The sequence below is a fragment of the Neopsephotus bourkii genome, unplaced genomic scaffold, assembly GCF_033783945.1.
Source record: "Neopsephotus bourkii isolate Nb327-2 ecotype Australia unplaced genomic scaffold, CSIRO-AGI_Nbou_v1 NB_168, whole genome shotgun sequence".
In the NCBI taxonomy this organism is placed as follows: domain Eukaryota; kingdom Metazoa; phylum Chordata; class Aves; order Psittaciformes; family Psittacidae; genus Neopsephotus; species Neopsephotus bourkii.
The window spans coordinates 11,662,772-11,681,103 of NW_026900684.1; the positions used below are offsets into that span (position 1 = coordinate 11,662,772).

General features: G+C 37.7%; 1 protein-coding gene across 1 annotated transcript in view; it reads right to left on the bottom strand.

The window, feature by feature from the left end:
* The window catches only part of PALLD (palladin, cytoskeletal associated protein), a 193,728-nt gene extending 175,956 nt beyond the window's left edge, over positions 1-17,772 (bottom strand). Inside the window, exons 1-2 of the mRNA XM_061372892.1 lie at positions 17,614-17,772; positions 13,593-14,636 (exon numbers count right to left, since the gene is read on the bottom strand). Of these exons, the coding sequence (XP_061228876.1) occupies positions 13,593-14,635 (1,043 nt within the window). The 5' untranslated portion in view covers position 14,636; positions 17,614-17,772. The remainder of the gene's footprint in view (positions 1-13,592; positions 14,637-17,613) is intronic.
* Positions 17,773-18,332: the final 560 nt, after the last annotated feature.

The following is an 18,332-nucleotide window of genomic DNA, read 5'->3' on the forward strand; positions in this document are numbered from 1 at the left end:
ATGCAAAGCTAAACTTTGAAATTCTGTTCAGTTTGCTAATCTTAAACTAAATGCTCTGTCCTCACTACAGAGCTGTAGATTATTTTTCAATATCCAAAAGCGTAAAAAAAAATTTAAAATCTTTTCATATTCAGTTCCTTCCTAAAGCACGTGGAATGTGAGAATTCGTGACAACATAGTGTTTTGTGAATAAGTAACATGGTGAAAACCATTATAATGTCTCAGATATAAACAAAATAATTATTTTGCATATAGTGATCTGCAAAGGTTTCGTAAAGTTCTGCCTAAAGCAGGAACAACAGGCAGCTTTCATCATTATGCCCCTTGAACATCTCCCACACACACTCTAAAAAGCTACACAGGATTTCATTCATTTCTTTCTTTCTACCAGCTTTTCTACTGACAAAGTGATAGGTTTTACTGAAAGGAAGATTTTTCTGAGGGTTTGCAGAAATAACAGGTCTATTTGCTGCTGTTCTTGCACTACCCACCTCACAATGTGATAACTATTTTCCAAAATATATTAAGTTAAGGAATTAACTTTCCTGCTCTCTTTACATCTCTGTCCTCAGGGAAGGAAATACAGACATCACCGGAAGGACTTGCTCTCTTATTTTCCTGTGTGACAGGTAGCAGGCGGGCAAGGGAATTTCTTTTACTCCTTCCTTTACCTTCGTATGGGCTCTAAGAACAAGCCCATGGCCTATTAAAAGATCCATATTTACAGTCCACTTAAAGGCCTGTCGAAATGTAGCACTTGTTAAAAAGAAAGCACTTTCCAGATGGGTTCTAAAACTAATAAAATAAGCTCCATGTTCACTGCTGTTTAGCAATGTTTCTTCAACGTTTGGTCTATTATGAGCTTTTAGGCCATAGCCTTCTCTACCTCCCTGAAAGCCCTGCAGCTCTAATTGCCCTAAGTCTTAAATTTTCCATCATCAGCTATGAATGTTTGCAGAGAATTCTTTTTTGTTAAATTCCATCATCCAGTCTCTAAAGCGAGCTTTCACATTGTCAAGAATGAATTTACAGAGTATTTCAAATATAACAAAATTTTTTTATTAGGAAAGAAGTTTTCAAGCATCATTTCAAAGTGGTAATTGTATTTACTTAATTTATATTTATAAAGCCACATATTGTACCCTACAAAGGTATGTCCTGTTTAAATAACAGTTATAAACTTCTATAATTACCCTTAAGAAACTTAAACAATCCAAGATGTGGCATAGCCTCTAGGCAAATGAGCAAACATGTCAAAGAATATTAAGAATAATATTTTAAATAGGATTTGGAATAGCACTGCATACCTGTTGAACACTGATAAGTAATGATGCCAGAATTACTAACTCCAAACACTTCTCTCTATGGAAAGCCTCACTAATCTGTTTCTCTTCGTGTTTCAACATGAATAAAATAGTCCACTCCCGAAACACATGGGTTCATGCCCACCTCTGTTCTATTTAGCCTCTAGATTTAGTTTTAATTTTCAGAGATTGGTACTTTCAATTAGTCCATGACAAGCAGATTGCTAAGGTATTTCCTCATTGTCAGACTTCTTGGCTGTTGATGCTTGTACTGGAAAGGCCCAGAGACAATAGATAAAATTTATATAAATAAATGTTGAAATATGAAATAAAAGAAGCCTCTTGGAATACTGTCTCTGGCCAGGTTTCAGTACCACTTTTGTGGGAAATCTGCATTTTAAAACTACTTCAATTAAGCTTAACTTTTAAACTAAAAAATTTGAACATGAACAAAGCTAGTACAGTGAAAAAGCTTTCTGAAGACATGTGGTGCCTTGTTGTTTTAGAGTTCATCCAAGTCTCATTCAATTCCTATGTAAATAAAAGGCAAAAGTTCTTTATATTTTTCATTCTGCAGACAGCAGCACCATTTGTCTTACTTCTGCAGAGTAATTTTTATTAATTTACTTTGAAGCTTTTCACATTAGCCGTCAAACTTAGAATCAGTTTAAATTATATTTTGATAACATTTTAATTTAGTCTTTGAATCTTTTTATACATACTAGTAAATACGTTTTTTATTCATTAAGCACTAGCAAAGAACTTCAGATCTATATTCTTTTACTAAAAGGCAGACAATGCAGAACAAAAAAAAAAATAAAGAAGCAAACCGAGATGTTTTAAACTTCAGGTAATATAATCAGAAATACACCAGAGACACTGGCATTCACAGGTAGAGAAACATAAAGTAACTGAGCTGGAATTCTCTTCCTAATTCCAATTTGAAAAAGAGCCCTCCCACTGTTTTTACTATTGTTTCTTATTATGCCCATCTTCATGTACCAAACAGGTTGCATCTATTCTTCCTATTTTCAGGAAGGAAAACCAAACAAAGTATGCAAAGTCTGGTAATGCCCAGAGCCTGTATAACAAAGATGAGGAAATGCATATATGATGTAGTCAAAACTATTCTACAGGGCCCATAAATAAATAAAATATTAAGAATAACCCCAGTGTCCAGGATCCTCTTTTGGGCTTTTACAGAAAACAAACAAGCAAACAGACCATGTTCCCCCTAGCACCCTCACCCCAACCACACATTCTTTATTTTAGATCTTTGAATATTCATTTTGTAACATAAATGGATTTCTTAACCTAAGTTCTCTTGCAATCTGATTATTTCGTAAGACTCATAAATTACCCTGTTACCACCATCTGGACTTTGTAAAGATCATTTCACCTAGGAAAGAGCCTGAGTCTCCAGATATTCATTTTAAATACCATACTCGATGCTTTTAAACAATAAAGCACGACAAAACCAAAACACATCCAAATAGAACATTTGGTTATCATATATTACAAGAGCATCCTAAAAGCTGTTCTTTAGTGGGATGACAAATATTAAAGAACCCATTCTTGAACATCACTGTGGTTCTAAGGTCAAAAGACCACTACTTAGGAAGTGAGAAAATTGATGCACTCACTAGCATTTCTCAGATATGCCACACTGTTTTTGAAGGCAGATTAGTACGTGATCTAAATAGGCCTTGACTTCACTGTATGTTTTGTTCCAGATGCAGAAAACCTTGACATGTGTCCTTTCACTGGCACAAAGTGAATGGAGAATGGGAAAGAAAATATTTGAAAGATGCATGTCATCTACCTAAAACCTGCAGGCCGCAAATTACTCAACGCAACACCATAAGGAATCTCAACTAGTTTATTAATACAGGGAAAATAGAAAGGTAACAGTAGTGGGCCACCCTACGTCGGAAGAAGTGGCCAGCTGTATCTAGAAAAGTCTCTAGAAAAAACTCTTTTCCGGGGATTTCTAAAGTGGGACTTTCCAGGGAGGAGACACCACGGATCATTACATCACATGTTAGGTTCACCTAACACAGTGCCTGAAGATGGACAAGCCTCACCTGAAATTAGTGAAAACAAAACAAACAAACAAAAGACACAAGAACAGCATAGCATGGTCCAGTAAACCATGTATAAAAGGAAACAAATGAGAAGGGAAGAAGAGTAGCAAAGGGAGAAGGAAAGAAAGGAAGAGAAGAGTAACAAGGTCAAGAGTGCAATAGCTATTACGTTGACTTGCAAATGAAAAGAAAAAAAAAGTGAAAGTAAAAAAGATACTGTTGATTTAAGGAGGAGTAAGAAAAATATACTTGTGACAAGAATAATAGGGATGTTGACAGATATTATACAGCTACTATACCTTACTCTGAATGCAAATAAAACATTAAATGACAACACATCATTGCTGAGCAGGTTTCTGAAATGAATGTACTACCAGATTAAAATGGCTAACAGTTTTCTATTTACACTCAGCAATATTATATATGCTGTTTTGTACTTTCAGATGATCTGCAATGCTCCATACACAGAGGATTACATTTTTGACCCAAGGAACTCCTTAGGGACACAAATCTTCCTCCATTCTTAACAATGACTCTGTCTTTGCATAAGACTAGTCAGAAGACAGACTAGCAGGATTCTACTCTGAAATGATAACTAGAAGACTATTGTAGACTCCTGCACAAAAGTATGCTTATCAAGCAAAATAGTTTCATAAAGAAAACCAGATGGAATTTATATTTGGGAACAATTTAAAAAATTAACTCCATAAACTATCGCCATTAGGAAATAAACAGAAAATTCTGGAAACACTTCCTGTTTTACAGAATGTGTAATAAAAAAGAACCACTATTCCTTGTCACGTTCTAAACATTAATAAACAATTATAACACTGTGAAATAATGGAATTGAAACTATTGTACAAATTATGGAAGTGTTTAGATCAATTCTTACTGTAAAATACTACATTTGGTAATAAACTAAAATAAAACCGCCGCTAATATACACAATAAATAGAAAATCCAGTAGACCAACAGACCACAGTTAATGTGATAGAATTGCTGTGCTTACAGGTTGTTAACATACTTTGCATATGAGTTTATTTGAGTTAAAATGAAAAATGTCACTTCATCCTAAATCTGTCAATACCTGAATAAAAGCTATTAGAGACCCACTAAAGCAACCAGGACTCTGATAAAGCTGTAAGATTACTAAAACACCTGGAGAAACACGTAAGTAGATGAATGTGTTAAAAGAAAAAAAGAGGTGGGGGAAGAGGAGAGGCACTTGGCTGTACAGTATTAGTTATGAAGTTTGACAAGTTTAAATGACAATTTTCAGTAAGAAAAATTAAAAAAACATCCAACCCCAAAAAACCATAAATAAACTATTTGTATAGTCAATAACACCTCTGGAACAAAGTAATACTGCAGTTTCTTCAACAGTATTGTTGCCTTTTTCTATCCTCTCTCAGAAAGTAGTAAGCTTCATTTTAAAAACACAGTCATAGGAGACGTGAAAGTCACATTACACCTCAATAATTATCTTATATTTACTGTATAACAGATGTGGCTGTTAATGATTTTCAAGTCACACGAGCCCTCTCCTGCCACACAGATCACATACTAATCCTTTTAATCTTTTATAAAGTACTTCTGCAGTCACTGTAGTTACCATGATGCTTATATAGTCTAATTAAGTCTGTTGTCAGGACACATTAGGCATCCCATTGTTCAGAAGCAAATTTAGTTCTTGGGCTTTTTTTCCATCTTAGTAGGGCAAATGCTTGAAACCAAAAAATCATAAAATACCTTCACTAAAGTTTCCATTTTTAATAACCTAAGTATGCATTTAAACTCATGAAAATGTTGAAAACACAGGACATGAACCACCTGGTTTTAAACTATAACCTAAATAGTTAAGATTTTACAAATGGAGAAGTAATAGTTCTGAAGATGACTTATTAAAGAGCTAATACAAAAAAAAAGTGAGGAACACACCTAAAAAAAACCATTGTTTTGCACTAAGAACACCCATGTTTGTCAGATATACTCCATTAGGATACATACGTAAATAACTACTCATACTTGATAAAAAATAACTGGCATTAAAGCCTTGCCATTATAGAACTAGTAGAACATTCATACTTCCCACCAAAGCACTAGTGTTTCATTATAATTAAATTTACACAATAAGGAACTTGAAGAAACAAAAACAAATGCTACCTCCAAACCACAGGTTTCCCATCTGAAATCAAGCACTTAGCAAAGAAGCAGAAACTACATGTGTGACACCCTTTACACTCCCAAAGCTTAAGAACCTACTGACTACTGCTTAACTCACTCACTATTGTTTTATACACCTGGATTTCCACTCAGCTGTGTAGATTTATGTTAAGTATTACTTAATCTGACAGCCAATGTTCTTTGCAGCTGTGCTTGATAGGAAGACTATGGAAGAACCATAATTTATTGCATGTTTTTGGGCTTCAAAGCTTTTAAAGGCTATAAAATTGGGTAAATTTTGTGAAGTTATAGAAATCAAGGTAGTTGGGGTTTTATTATAAATTCAAGCCCTGTTCTTACTATGTACTATGTGGAAAGTGCTTTGCCTTTGCTGTTGCAGAAGAAAGAGACTACTTTGTAGAAAACACTTCAATACCTGTTGTGCTACAGAATCTGGGTGAATATGCGTGAATACCTTAATCACAGCTTACAGCTCAGGGTAGATCTCAGAAAATACTTTAATTACAGCTGACAGCTCAGGGCAGACCTCAGAAGTAATTAAATATTCCAATTGTGAGGCAAATGCTGAAGAGCTCTAAGTCACTCATAGCTGGAATTTGCTAAAGCTCAGTGTTAACTTGAGTATTTTAAGTACTGCACTGCTGATGCACTTTGAGGAGAGCTACTGCTCAAGACAATAGCTTTGAGAGTAATATAGAAAATTTCTGTTTCAGCTTCAGACCTTCCTTAGAAAACAGGTATCCTAGAATTTCTCAAACTACCCAATACTTTGCTAAGTCTTAAGCTGACATCTGAGTTGTTTAGTCTGACCAGTGACTAAACCTTAATTGTTATGTATGTGATTTTTTGCTAGTAGTGATACCAGGAAATAAAGGGTTAACACTGTGCCTGCTTGCTTAAGCAGTTGCTGTGCTTGGTGAAGCAGAACTGTAGGAGCCAAAGTTGCTAGAAGAGTGAAGCAGAATTGTAAGAGTTACAGCTGCTAGGCAGAATTATAGTAGATAAGATTCATAACTTAACATTTAAGACATTCTTGTTTAAATAGTATTTTTAGAAAGAAAAGGAACAAAATATAGGCAGAGTAACAAAATTTGCAAACTTGACAAGTCTCTGCTTTAAGATACATAAAACCGGCTTGTACCGAACCTGAGATTTGGGTAGGAGCTGAAACCCTATTGAGTCTGTGTGAAAGCAAGAGATTATTCACGGTGATGAAGAGGAACTACAGGCCTTCATCCTAACGACTTCCTAGCGACCACCACCAGGAGGCACTGCACAGGTGCACCAATGGGACGAACGCTAGGAAACTAATTACAATACTAGACAGGAATAGGTTTTGCATATGTATTAGGCATGAAGCAATCTCATGTTTGGGAATCATTATATGTAATATAAATGAACTCAGTGGCAAAGGAAAGGTGCACATGCTTTTGGAGGAGCAATCCCTATGCGCCTCAGTGCTGAATAAAAGCATACCTAGTTTACAACCCTAACAAGTTGTGGAGTCTATTCGTGTATCAGTAGAACTACTAAGTTAGGCACTGGATTTTGAAGAAATGTAGTGATTCTTGAAATGTAACTGGTTTTTTTTGGGGATTCAATCCTAAGATTGTAGTTGTAAGTTCTTTTGTCATAGTTTTGTTATTTTCCTCCTGCAGAACAAAGCTACTTTATTCAAGTTTTGTCACTCAAACCAGAATACCAGTTTTATTTTCTATGATGCAGCTATGAACATCCAAGGAACTTAAGAGGCCTTCCTTGTCACATAGCCTTCAAATAAACACCTTGTCCTTACCCTACATTTGATGATTTCTTTGTTTATAATAAGATTCCGCAACCTTGTTATCCTTAGCCTTACAAGAAGGGCAGCAAGTTAAGGCTGGCTTCTAGCCTGACTTTGGATAGGTTGAGGACTCTGAAAAGTTTAGCTCCAAAAAAGCAATGAAAAGCGAAAAAAGCCAGCTATAAAGATTATTGGGATCCATAATAAAATGTGCTGAATACAAAAACAACACCAAGCTAAAAGGTCAGAAATAACCAAGTAGTTTCTCTGGAAGGCCTTCTGCTCTGCTGTAGATCTCCTGGATGAACTCATGGACACCAGTGCTTGATGCTGCCTAAATTTCAGCTGTGCTCATTACTAGGCTGGACAACTTCTTGAGTGGTGGGAAAAATAACAATCTATTCTATGATTCTATGATTCTATTCAGTGCTTTTCTTGTCACCATTAAACTATTGTTATTTCATCATGACTTTAAGAACTACAGCTTCTGGTTATTTTATTCCCAGCTGAGACAAAAAATGAAAATCACAATCATTCTCTACTTTTATCACACCTAACATACAGAGTTCCAAAAACATTATTTGCAGTGGCTATGTTACTGGAACTGGCTTTTCTGGGAAAAATCAGAACAACTGAAGCCTGAATTTATTGCTGAGTGCAATAAACACAGAGTTTATTGCTGTGTGTGAATGTAGAGACTGTCGTAATCCTGGCTCATGACCCTCTCTGAATCTCCTGTTCAGCAAGCTTTGCATACGCCAAATGGCTTCTCTTACTCCTCACAGACTAGGTAACTGTTCTGCTTGTTCTATAGCCCTTCTTTCAGCAGCAGCATTAATATCCATTTCATAGAATCATAGAATAATTAGGGTTAGAGATCATCTAGTTCCAACCCCCCCTGCCATGGGCAGGAACACCCTACACTAAACCATGTCACCCAAGGCTCTGTCCAACCTGGACTTGACCACCACCAGGGATGGAGCATTCACAACTTCCTTGGGAAACCCATTTCAGTGCCTCACCACCCTCACAGGAAAGAACTTCTTCCTTATATCCAGTCTGAACTTTCCCTGTTTAAGTTTGAACTCGTTACCCCTTGTCCTATCACTACAGTCCCTAATGAAGAGTCCCTCCCCAGCATCCCTATAGGCCCCCTTCAGATACTGAAAGGCTGCTATGAGGTCTTCGTGCAGCCTTCTCTTCTCCAGGCTCAACAGCCCCAACTTTCTCAGCCTTCCTTCACATGGGAGGTGCTCCATTCCCCTGATCATCCTCGTGGCCCTCCTCTGGACTTGTTCCAACAGTTCCATGTCCTTTTTATGTTGAGGACACCAGAACTGCACACAATACTCCAGGTGAAGTCTCACGAGAGCAGAGTAGAGGGGTAGGATCACCTTCTTTGACCTGCTGGTCACACTCCTTTTGTTGCAGCCCAGGATATGGTTGGCTTTCTGGGCTGTGAGCACACACTGCCGGCTCATGTGCAGTTTCTCATCGACCAACACCCCCAAGTCCTTCCCTGCAGGGCTGCTCTAAACCTCTCCTCTGCCCAGCCTGTAGCTGTGCTTGGGATTTCTTTGACCCAGGTGCAGGACCTTGCACTTGCCATGGTTAAACTTCATAAGGTTGGCATCAGCTCACCTCACAAGCGTCTCAAGGTCCCTCTGGATGGCATCCCTTCCCTCCAGCACATCAACCGAACCACACAGCTTGGTGTCATCAGCAAACTTGCTGAAGGCACACTCAATCCCACTGTCCATGTCACCAACAAGGATGACATACCTATTCAGCATTTTTCACAAAATGTTTAATATATTTTATATATTTTTTCTTCTGGCCACTTTCTTCAAAAACAGTATTTATAGGTATTAAAATCTTTTCAGTTCATATGCTAATCTCCACTGCTTTTTCCAAAGATACTACAAATCCGAAATTCTGTCTAATGAAGCAGTTGTCTAAGTACACTGCTCTAGAAAACTAGATTCTTTTTATTACCAAAATAAAGAGAATGGTCAACGGTATTGTATCATTGGTGTTTTGCCTTTTTTTTTTCTTCCCTATCCATACAAACTCAAATTTACAGAAATGCTCCTGAAAGTGGAACAAACAGCAAGCATTCTCCACTAGCTCTGAAACACCTAAAGGAAGGAACCCACTTCTTTCCCCAGGATTCGAGATAGAACTTTGGCGTCTTACCCAAACAGCAGGCGAGTAGTTGCCGTGTCCTTACACGCTTATCCCAGCCACTTAACCGCCTTCGTTCTATGGGCCCCGCAACAACGCAATAGGTGAAGTGCTCTATACTTCCCCCTTGCGCAGCTCCGTGCTCAGAAGATACCCAGCGTGCGAGAACCCCGCCCGTGCTGTGTGCGAGTGACCTCTTCAGACAAGTCAGCGTCATTACAGAAAGGTCACGGCGCAGAATTGTATTGACAAAATGAATAGTTTTTGAGCTACCACTGTGCCATATTTTCCCTCTCTTTGATATCCATAATGAAATGGATACTAAAGTGGAAATGTATTTTTAGTGGAAACGTTAGAAAAGTGATTTTTACCAGTAACTAATTTTAAGTATATTCACAAAAATGTCTGTGCTGCTGCCAGATAATTATTAATAATTACTAACTAAAACCAATTCAAAGGTGGACCATAAAAGTACATTAAATAATTTTTACTCCCCAAAATACCTTTTGTAACTGTAACAGTAGGTCTGAAATATATGTTAAAAGCATAATAGCCTGATGGGGGTTGTATTGGGTTTGTGTAGTAAGGTTTTGGACAGGCTACAGGCACAGCTTCTGTGAGAAGCTGCTTAGAAGCTTCCCCCATGTCCAATAGAGCCAATGCCAGCTGGATCCAAGATGAACCAGCCCCTGGCCAAGTCTGAGCCCATCAACAATGGTGGCAGTGCCTCTGGGATAACAGTTTTAAGAAGGGGGAAAAGTTACTGATCATGAGCAATTGCAGCAGGAGGGAGTAAGAATATGTGAGAGAAACACCTGCTGACACCAAGGTCCATGAAGAAGGAGGGGGAGAAGGAAGGAGGTGCTCCAGGCATCAGCACACCAGTTCGTCTGCAGCCTGTGGTGAGGACTATGGTGAGGCAGGCTGTCCTTCTGCAGCTCAAGGAGGTCCATGATAGAACAGATATCCACCTGCAGCCCCTGGAGGATCTTAGGCCAGAGTAGGGGAATGTGTTCCAAAGGAGGCTGTAAGCCTGCAGGAAGGCCGTGCTTGGAGCAGGGTCCTGACAGGACAGTGACCCCATGGGGGACCCACGCTGGAGCTCTCTGTTCCTGCAGGACTGCACCCCATGGAAGAGACCCATGCTGGAGCAGTTCATGTACCCCATGGGAAGGACCCACGTTGAGGAAGTTCATGAAGGACTGTATCCTGTGGGAGAAACCCAGGAGCAGGGGAAGAGCATGAGTTCTCCCCTTGAGGAGGAATGAGTGACAGAGGCAACATGATGAACTGGCCACAACCCACATTCCCCATCCCCCTGTACCACTGTGCAGGGAGGAGTTTGAGAATTCAAAGTAAAGTTAAGCCTGGGAAGAAGGGAGGAGTGTGGGGAAGGTGTTTTTAAGATTTGGCTTTTATTTCTCATTACCCTACTCTGATTTGACTGATAATGAATTAAACTAATTTCCCCAAGTTGAGTCTGTTTTGTCTGTGATGGCAATTACTAACTGATCTCCTGTCCTTAACTCACAGGCCTTTCACTGTCCAGTTGAGGGGCAGTGAGAGACCAGCTTTGGTGGCATCTGGAGTCCAGTCAGGATCAACCATAGTGGTTAAAAACATTAAAGCCAGCAGAAACTGTTTCGTTGTAGTAAAAGGGTATTGTCTCAGACTGACTCTTAGTACCTAAATGGGCCTATTAATGACTTGTTAAGTAGTATGCTGGAAAAAAATCTTCCTCTCCCACTTTCTTAGCAAGAAATTTTCTTACTAAGTTTGAAGTTCAAGCTATGGAAGTGTTTTCAAAATTTGAACAGTAGAAAAACTAAGCTCCTCTGAGGTAATAGCTATCATGTTGAATTCTCACCTGTAAGAAAGCCAAGTAAGTTTAGGATTTTTTTTTCTTGTAGTTGCATTAGCTGTAGATACGAATTGCAGAGCAACTCTTTCTTCCCGTGCCATCTCCTGGCACAGAGATGAGGCATGTGCTTTTGTCTAGTGACTGCAGATGGAGTTTCGGGTGACTTGGTCAGGTTAAATATTTAACCTACAGATGGGTAAAATTAAGTGACAAGGTCTTTAGTATTGATTAGCAAGTTGGTTCTAGGTTTTTTTCCTCCAAGGGTGATCTATCAGCTTCTATTGCTCTATTTTACAACTCAAAAGTACCAGTACCAGTATGTTAGTTGTCATATTACTTAACCCAACAACAACAAAAGAATTACTAGAAGTTAACAGCTTGCCTTGTCCTAGTGTCCACATCAGGCAGGCTGCAATATCTTATTGAGAGAGAAAGAAGAATCTAAGAGAAGAAACTCAAGGAGGATTCCCTGCCTGTCATAACTCTGTGAGTTCTTCAATTCCCCTTTCCTGTTTCATGGAAGTCTGAAGAAGAACTGGAAGTCTTTTGCACCCATAACTGTGATTTTTTGTTCTTTTTTTCCAAGCAGATATTAAAACAAATAAAAACAAAAACAAAAAAGAAACAAATAAACAAACCCCCAACCAAACTACTATTAATGACATGACTTGGCTGTCATATTGCTTGATGGGCAGTACAAATTTAAGCATTACAATTCTATTTCTGGGGTAAGCTTCCTGCCCTGCTGCAATGATCATAATATAAGTCCTCTCTTTAGCATAGATTTACAGCTTGTTCCAGTTTGGAAGATCAGTTGGCTTCCATTGTAGGACAATCTAAACTTGAGTATATAATAAATGTAGTCAGTGTGTTAAGGCACAACTTCTTTCACTTTCTATATAAAAACAACTGAACACACTTGATGTCTCTATAAATGATCGTTTGACCCCATAAATATTTCAGTTTCTCAATATTCAGATTGTCTGGGATACATTTCACTGGACACTCAGATAAGGATAAAGGCAATATCATTGTCTTCAACAGCCACCAACAAGACTCTCTGGAGCTACTTCCTACAATGTAATTTTTCACTGTAATGATTTTTCAATGTAAATTTTCATGCATATATAAGCACATACAGCCATAACCTGACTTTTCAAAGCTGCAGTTTTTCAACCTTGTTGACTTCATAGCAGGAGATAAGAAGAAATCTAAAGCACAACAAATGTTACAGGAAAGTGATTTATATGTTCGTTTAGGGAAATATGAACTTTAAAAGAATTATGTTGTCTTCAGATGTAACTAAACTTATAGGAAGTTCTTAGAGTGGAACTATAGATTCCCTCCTGTCCAAATAGGACTTTTGGACAAAATTTTCCTTTGAGAATATCAAATATGCTTAGTTGACTTTAAACCAAAATAGGTTGTGAGGAACTATATAAACCAGAGGTACAATCTACCTCTGTGTGTGATAAGCAAGTGTATCAGCACTGTCTCAGACCTGGGAAGTGGCAAAACAGTGTGCGGTGCTGGATGACCTTAATTTCTATTAGTTTTAGAAGGAAAACAGTGGAAAGAATTATGAATTATTAATAATAAAAAACCCCAAACACCTAAACCAAACTTATGCAGCAGTTACTTTCCTGTTTGTCATTGAACAAAAGCAAATACAAATATCTCTGTAAAGATTCAAAAGAAATTTTGATATGGGATCTTAATGTCTTCTAGAAATGTCTTACACAAGAGGATATTTGGCTAGGCTTATAAAAATTAGGTTATCTCATAGTATAGACTCCAAATCCCATTGGTATGGTGCTTGGAGACACTCTAATTGACAGAAAACCAGTATCAACTGCCTGATACATGCTCTTCAGGGGCAAACTGCAATCCTTTTAACTAGATTAATGAGGTTACCAGTCACACACAATCTTGTCAGAGCAAATTCCGTTCCTAATTTTGCAATATGGCTCTTGAATCAAGGACTTCATTTCCAAGCAGAAAACAATGAGACACTAGAGAACTAAAGAGGTCAGAATCTGTTACCTCATGCACTAACACTGCATGATCCGCTGTTCTTACATGACTACCTTTAAGCAAGTCCACTGTGATACCTGTCCTTAGTTTATGTTCCACAATCAGAAGATAATGATGTCCGGTGACTTAGTTAAAAAGCATAAAAGGCATGCACATACCTGACATCAGGGACTGGATTGCCAGCAACTCTGCACTCCAGCAATACTTTGTTTCCTTCAGCAACTTCCTGGCTCCGGAGCTTCTGAGTGAATTGAGGTGGTGAAAGCTGATTCTCTGCCATGTTGATGAAGGGGTAGCAAAGGACTGTTTCACTCTGAGTGATGCTCTCCCTTTCAGAAAAGTGCTCTCCATTGAGATGAACTTCAGGTAATTTTGCCTCAGGCTCAGCCTCTTGGTGTGTCTTGTCAAACTCCTGATTCATGGAGGTACTTTCAGCTAGTTGTCTCTTTTTAGGAGACAGGTATCCACTATCTGGAGAAGAGTCCCCATCAGGACTTCGGCCTCTTGTCTCCGATGCCTGTCTAAATACAGATGACAGTTCCTCTATAAATGTGGCAGCTTTGTCACACAGCTTGTTCCTGAAAGGAACTTCTCCCTGGGCTGCTGAGTCAGACTTAGGGCTTGTCTTAGGTACACCTGGACCATTATCCTCTGAATGTTTCAGGCTTTTAATGAAGCTGGGACTAGCACTTAGCAAAGGTGAGGTGCTTGTTTGCTTCCTAGAAACTGTGATAAAACTACATGCTGTTTGAGGTGTGCTGAGTTGCTCTTTCTGATTGCTTGGGAGAATATGACTTGCGGCACATGAATTCAGACTGCCTGCTTGAGGCCTCTGTAAAGCATCTTGCTCACGGAGTTTGGTAGCCCTGAAAAAAGCATTTTCTGAAGTGCTAGAAAGAGAGGTGTTGAAATAATGATTAAAGTCTGGTGCTGCATTCTGATCCTCCTTCATGGAATTAGCAATAGCTTCCCGAGCTATGTCAAGGCTCTTACACACCTCTTCCTGGGTAAGGAAGGCAGAAAGTTCATTTGAAAAGTCCCCATTCTGTATGTCTGATAGGGAATCAGTGAAAAAGTCATTGTAAGATGAAGTTTCTGACATATTTTCAGGATATCCCTTGTTGATGCCTCTCTCTGCACAGTAAGCCTCCTTCAGCATTAAAGAAAGAGGCAATGCCTGCCCACAGCTTCTGTCTTGCATCCTGAAAGACACAAATATAATTGCTTAATGAAAAAAACTTCTCAGTGGAAAAAACCTCTGTTATATCCTGGTTCCAGTAAGACAGACACAAAACTGGGAGAAGAGCAGAACACAACAGTGCATGAAATAGTTACTGTAAACCTTGGTTTCTATTAGAATTGGCCAGGGCTGCAAATTGTCTAGGTGGAAATGAGAGCACTCAAGATCATATTTCTCATGCTTCTTCCTTGAGAACTATGAAGCCATCGTTCATACACTGATGAGCACAAACTCAATTCTACTGGAGCAATCTGAGTGATCTGTTATTTCACATCTGATGTGTTATTTCACGTCAATGCTATTACACTACATTTTTTTCTGGTTTTAGGCTTATGATGATCTGGGGAATATAATTACTTTTCTCTTTGCTATAACACTGCCTTCCAGGTGCTAAACCAGCAAATTCTGAGAGGGAAAAATATTGTAGTTGAAAGCATTATGAGAATCTACACAGATGTTTGAATTAAAAACTCCAAGTTATCATTTCTCTTTAATGTTGGCAAGTGTTTAATATTATTTTACTTCTTGTGTTAATGTTTTTAACTTGTTACCTTTCAATACAGTTTAGTAGCACTTTCCTTAATACTGGTAAGTGGAATCTCAAACTACTACATGCTAAAAGTAAACCACTAAAGAAATAGATTTCACAACCTATGTACCACCCTGCACCATGTAAGTGTATAATATATATTCTGTACCAGTTTCACAAAGTACAGAAGCATCTATACATCTCCAGTTTTCCCATATGATTTCAGAATGAGGATGTATGTTCTCTGTCTCTGTAAAGCCAGAAAAGGCAAGAAACACGACATCAGGGAAACTAATCTTTTCCCAAGGGAAGGATCTGCCTGAAACTCTCTCTTTTAAATTTATTTGTCCTGCTGGTCACTAGATTGTAGGTGATCTATCTTAAAACTACTTGTTGCTTCTTGCAAAGCATTTAATTTAGTTGAACATCAGTGGTTTTAATTAACCCTGAAAATTTTCCTTTTTATCACAGTTTCTATGAGATTCATTTGATTAATCTGTACAAGATTTTAAAAAATACTGTATATTCTCTCAATGGTCCAAAGTATTTCCTCACTGATAGATAAGTGGCTTGACAGTTATGAGATGTACTCGGATGTATTTTACATCAGCTCATGAAAGCTCCAATTACCTTTAGTCACTTCACCAGGGCTTACCCAGCATGTAGTCATTAACTGCGCGATAGATTATTGGAATTCTTGGCCTGGCATATGCATATCCTGATGTGCCCGCTTCTCTTGCCAACAGGTTACAACTCAATACATAAAAGAGAAGTATGAGGAAAATAAAACATCCTAGGATTTTATGTGTTTTTATAGAATACCACGATAGGTTTATTCTTTGCTGGGATTACATCTATCTTTCATCTGTGTTTACAGGGCAACAAATTTAGCTGCCAAGCCAATCTCTTTCAACAAAATCTGAAAACGTATATACAGTATAACTGACTACCACATAGCAGCTTTAAAGAATGAATCTGAGAAGCCAAGCAAACAGTTGGTCTAGATGCTCAGCTGTTAACGCATAGACTGGATGAATGCCAGGAAACTAACGGTTAAACCTGGAGAGTTGCTGTCTCCTTCACCTTAGTTATTTTTCAACACTGTATTCAAATGAACAAAGGGGTTAGTTTACTGTTTATGTAACTCATAAATACCTGTGTTCAAATGACATCTTTATTATAATCTGATTTATACCGGTTACTAGCTTGATCACATCTCAAAGGGATATATTACATACTCACATAAACTTCTCTGACTTTCAACACCAAGCTGCTCTGGTGTTTCAATGGTTTACAGTTGAGGGCAATCTTAACGATTGCTGGTCACCCAACATCATGATTAAAATGAATGTAATATGAATTAGCATACCTCCTCTTTATACTCAGCTTTATCATTAGAAAAATATAATGGCTATGTATGTTATAATTATTAAAGCCCAGTGTCTAAATTAAAGCAAATCAATCTGTAGCTGGGTGTTTAGATAACGACTAATTTAAAAATGTGCTGATTCTTGGCAATTTCTAATGCTGATAAGCCTTCTTAGTGAGAAAGGTCTGGTGCCTAAATAAGGATTTATATGTCTAGCTTTAGACAGCTGAATGGAAGCTTCCAGTTATAAGGCTTTTTTTCAGCCACACTGTAATACATAAAGCAACTATTCTTTTAGAGCAACTTGTAACCACAGCAAACTGGAGATGAAGTATCGCTAACCCTATCAAGTAGCATATAAGATCATAATTAGAAATTTCAAGTGCTATTTCTAGCTTCTCCAAGCTAGACTACAAAGTATTTATAACAGTTTTCATCATCATTACTCATTAGGTAACCTAGAAAGGAATATACTACAGAATTTAAAGACACAAACATAAAATACAATGTTGCATGCAGATCAGTGTTTAGCTACACTTCCAGCATTATTATGTATAAACCGTTTTGGAGGTCCTATTTGTTATATGTTTAAAAATTACTCACAAGTAAACACACATTTTAGCATTATGCTATTTAAGTATTTGTTCAGAAAATAATATAGATGCTCTATGGAAAAACATGGTAAATAGTAAATTCAAAATGTACTGGATTATAATAATCTCAGAAAACATTTGAATAATTAATCAAATTAAGGTATTCAAGAGATAAATAATGAAATATGGAAAACCACAGAAAATCAAAGGACTCATTACAAGAGAAGCATACGCGCCCTGAATTTGCGGAAACTGCCCAATGAAAAATTATTACTTAAAAAAAATATGACCTAAGGCCAATCTGATCAAAGGAATAATATAAAGGAAGATACATTTATCTAGAGAGATCTTTTAAAACAAACACATATTTTTCCTCTGACTTTTGAAATCCTGCAAAATTACTCCAAGAAGTACAGTAATTAAATTTAGCAGAAAATACAAGACAGACCTTACAATGAACAGACCAATACGCAGAGTCTCAAGTATAATTAATAGCGGGTAAAGATGGCTTTTTTTCTTTCTGTATCTAAGTTGGCTTGAAGTTGCTCCAGCTATTCACTAAAGATTGCTTGGTCCTCTGTAAGCATCAAGAAGACTGTGGCCTGTGTGTTACATCTGTCCTCTGTGACTATGTAATTCTTACCCCACTCATCTATATTTGGTAACTGAACTCATGTTTCAGCAGACTGCCACTATCTGGAATTCCAGTAGAAGCAATGTTAGGCCTGTAAGAGGCACACAGTTCTGCTGCACTTACTACTCAGAAATTCAGAGAACTTAACCATTTAAATAACCATTCTTTGTTGTATTTAACACAGTACGAGCAGGCTGGTTTAAAATACTAATCTGCAATTTTAGGGTGTGAATTTTGCTCATTATTAAAGGGCCCACCTCCACAGGTAATAGAAAACACAGTGTGTAAAACTAAATTTTAAACAATAATTTCTTTCTATGGGATTCTGTATTAACAGATTTTTATTTTTTAACAAAATTAGATATTTTTATGACTATAAATAATTGGATTTTCTACTAAAAAGCGTTTAAAATTAACAGCTTCCTTGTGCACCTTAAAATCTTCCAGGAAAAGAAAAAAAAAATCCCACAAGGTCATAGAATCATTTAGGCTGGAAAAGACCCTTAACATTTTTAGAGTTATCCACCAAAATG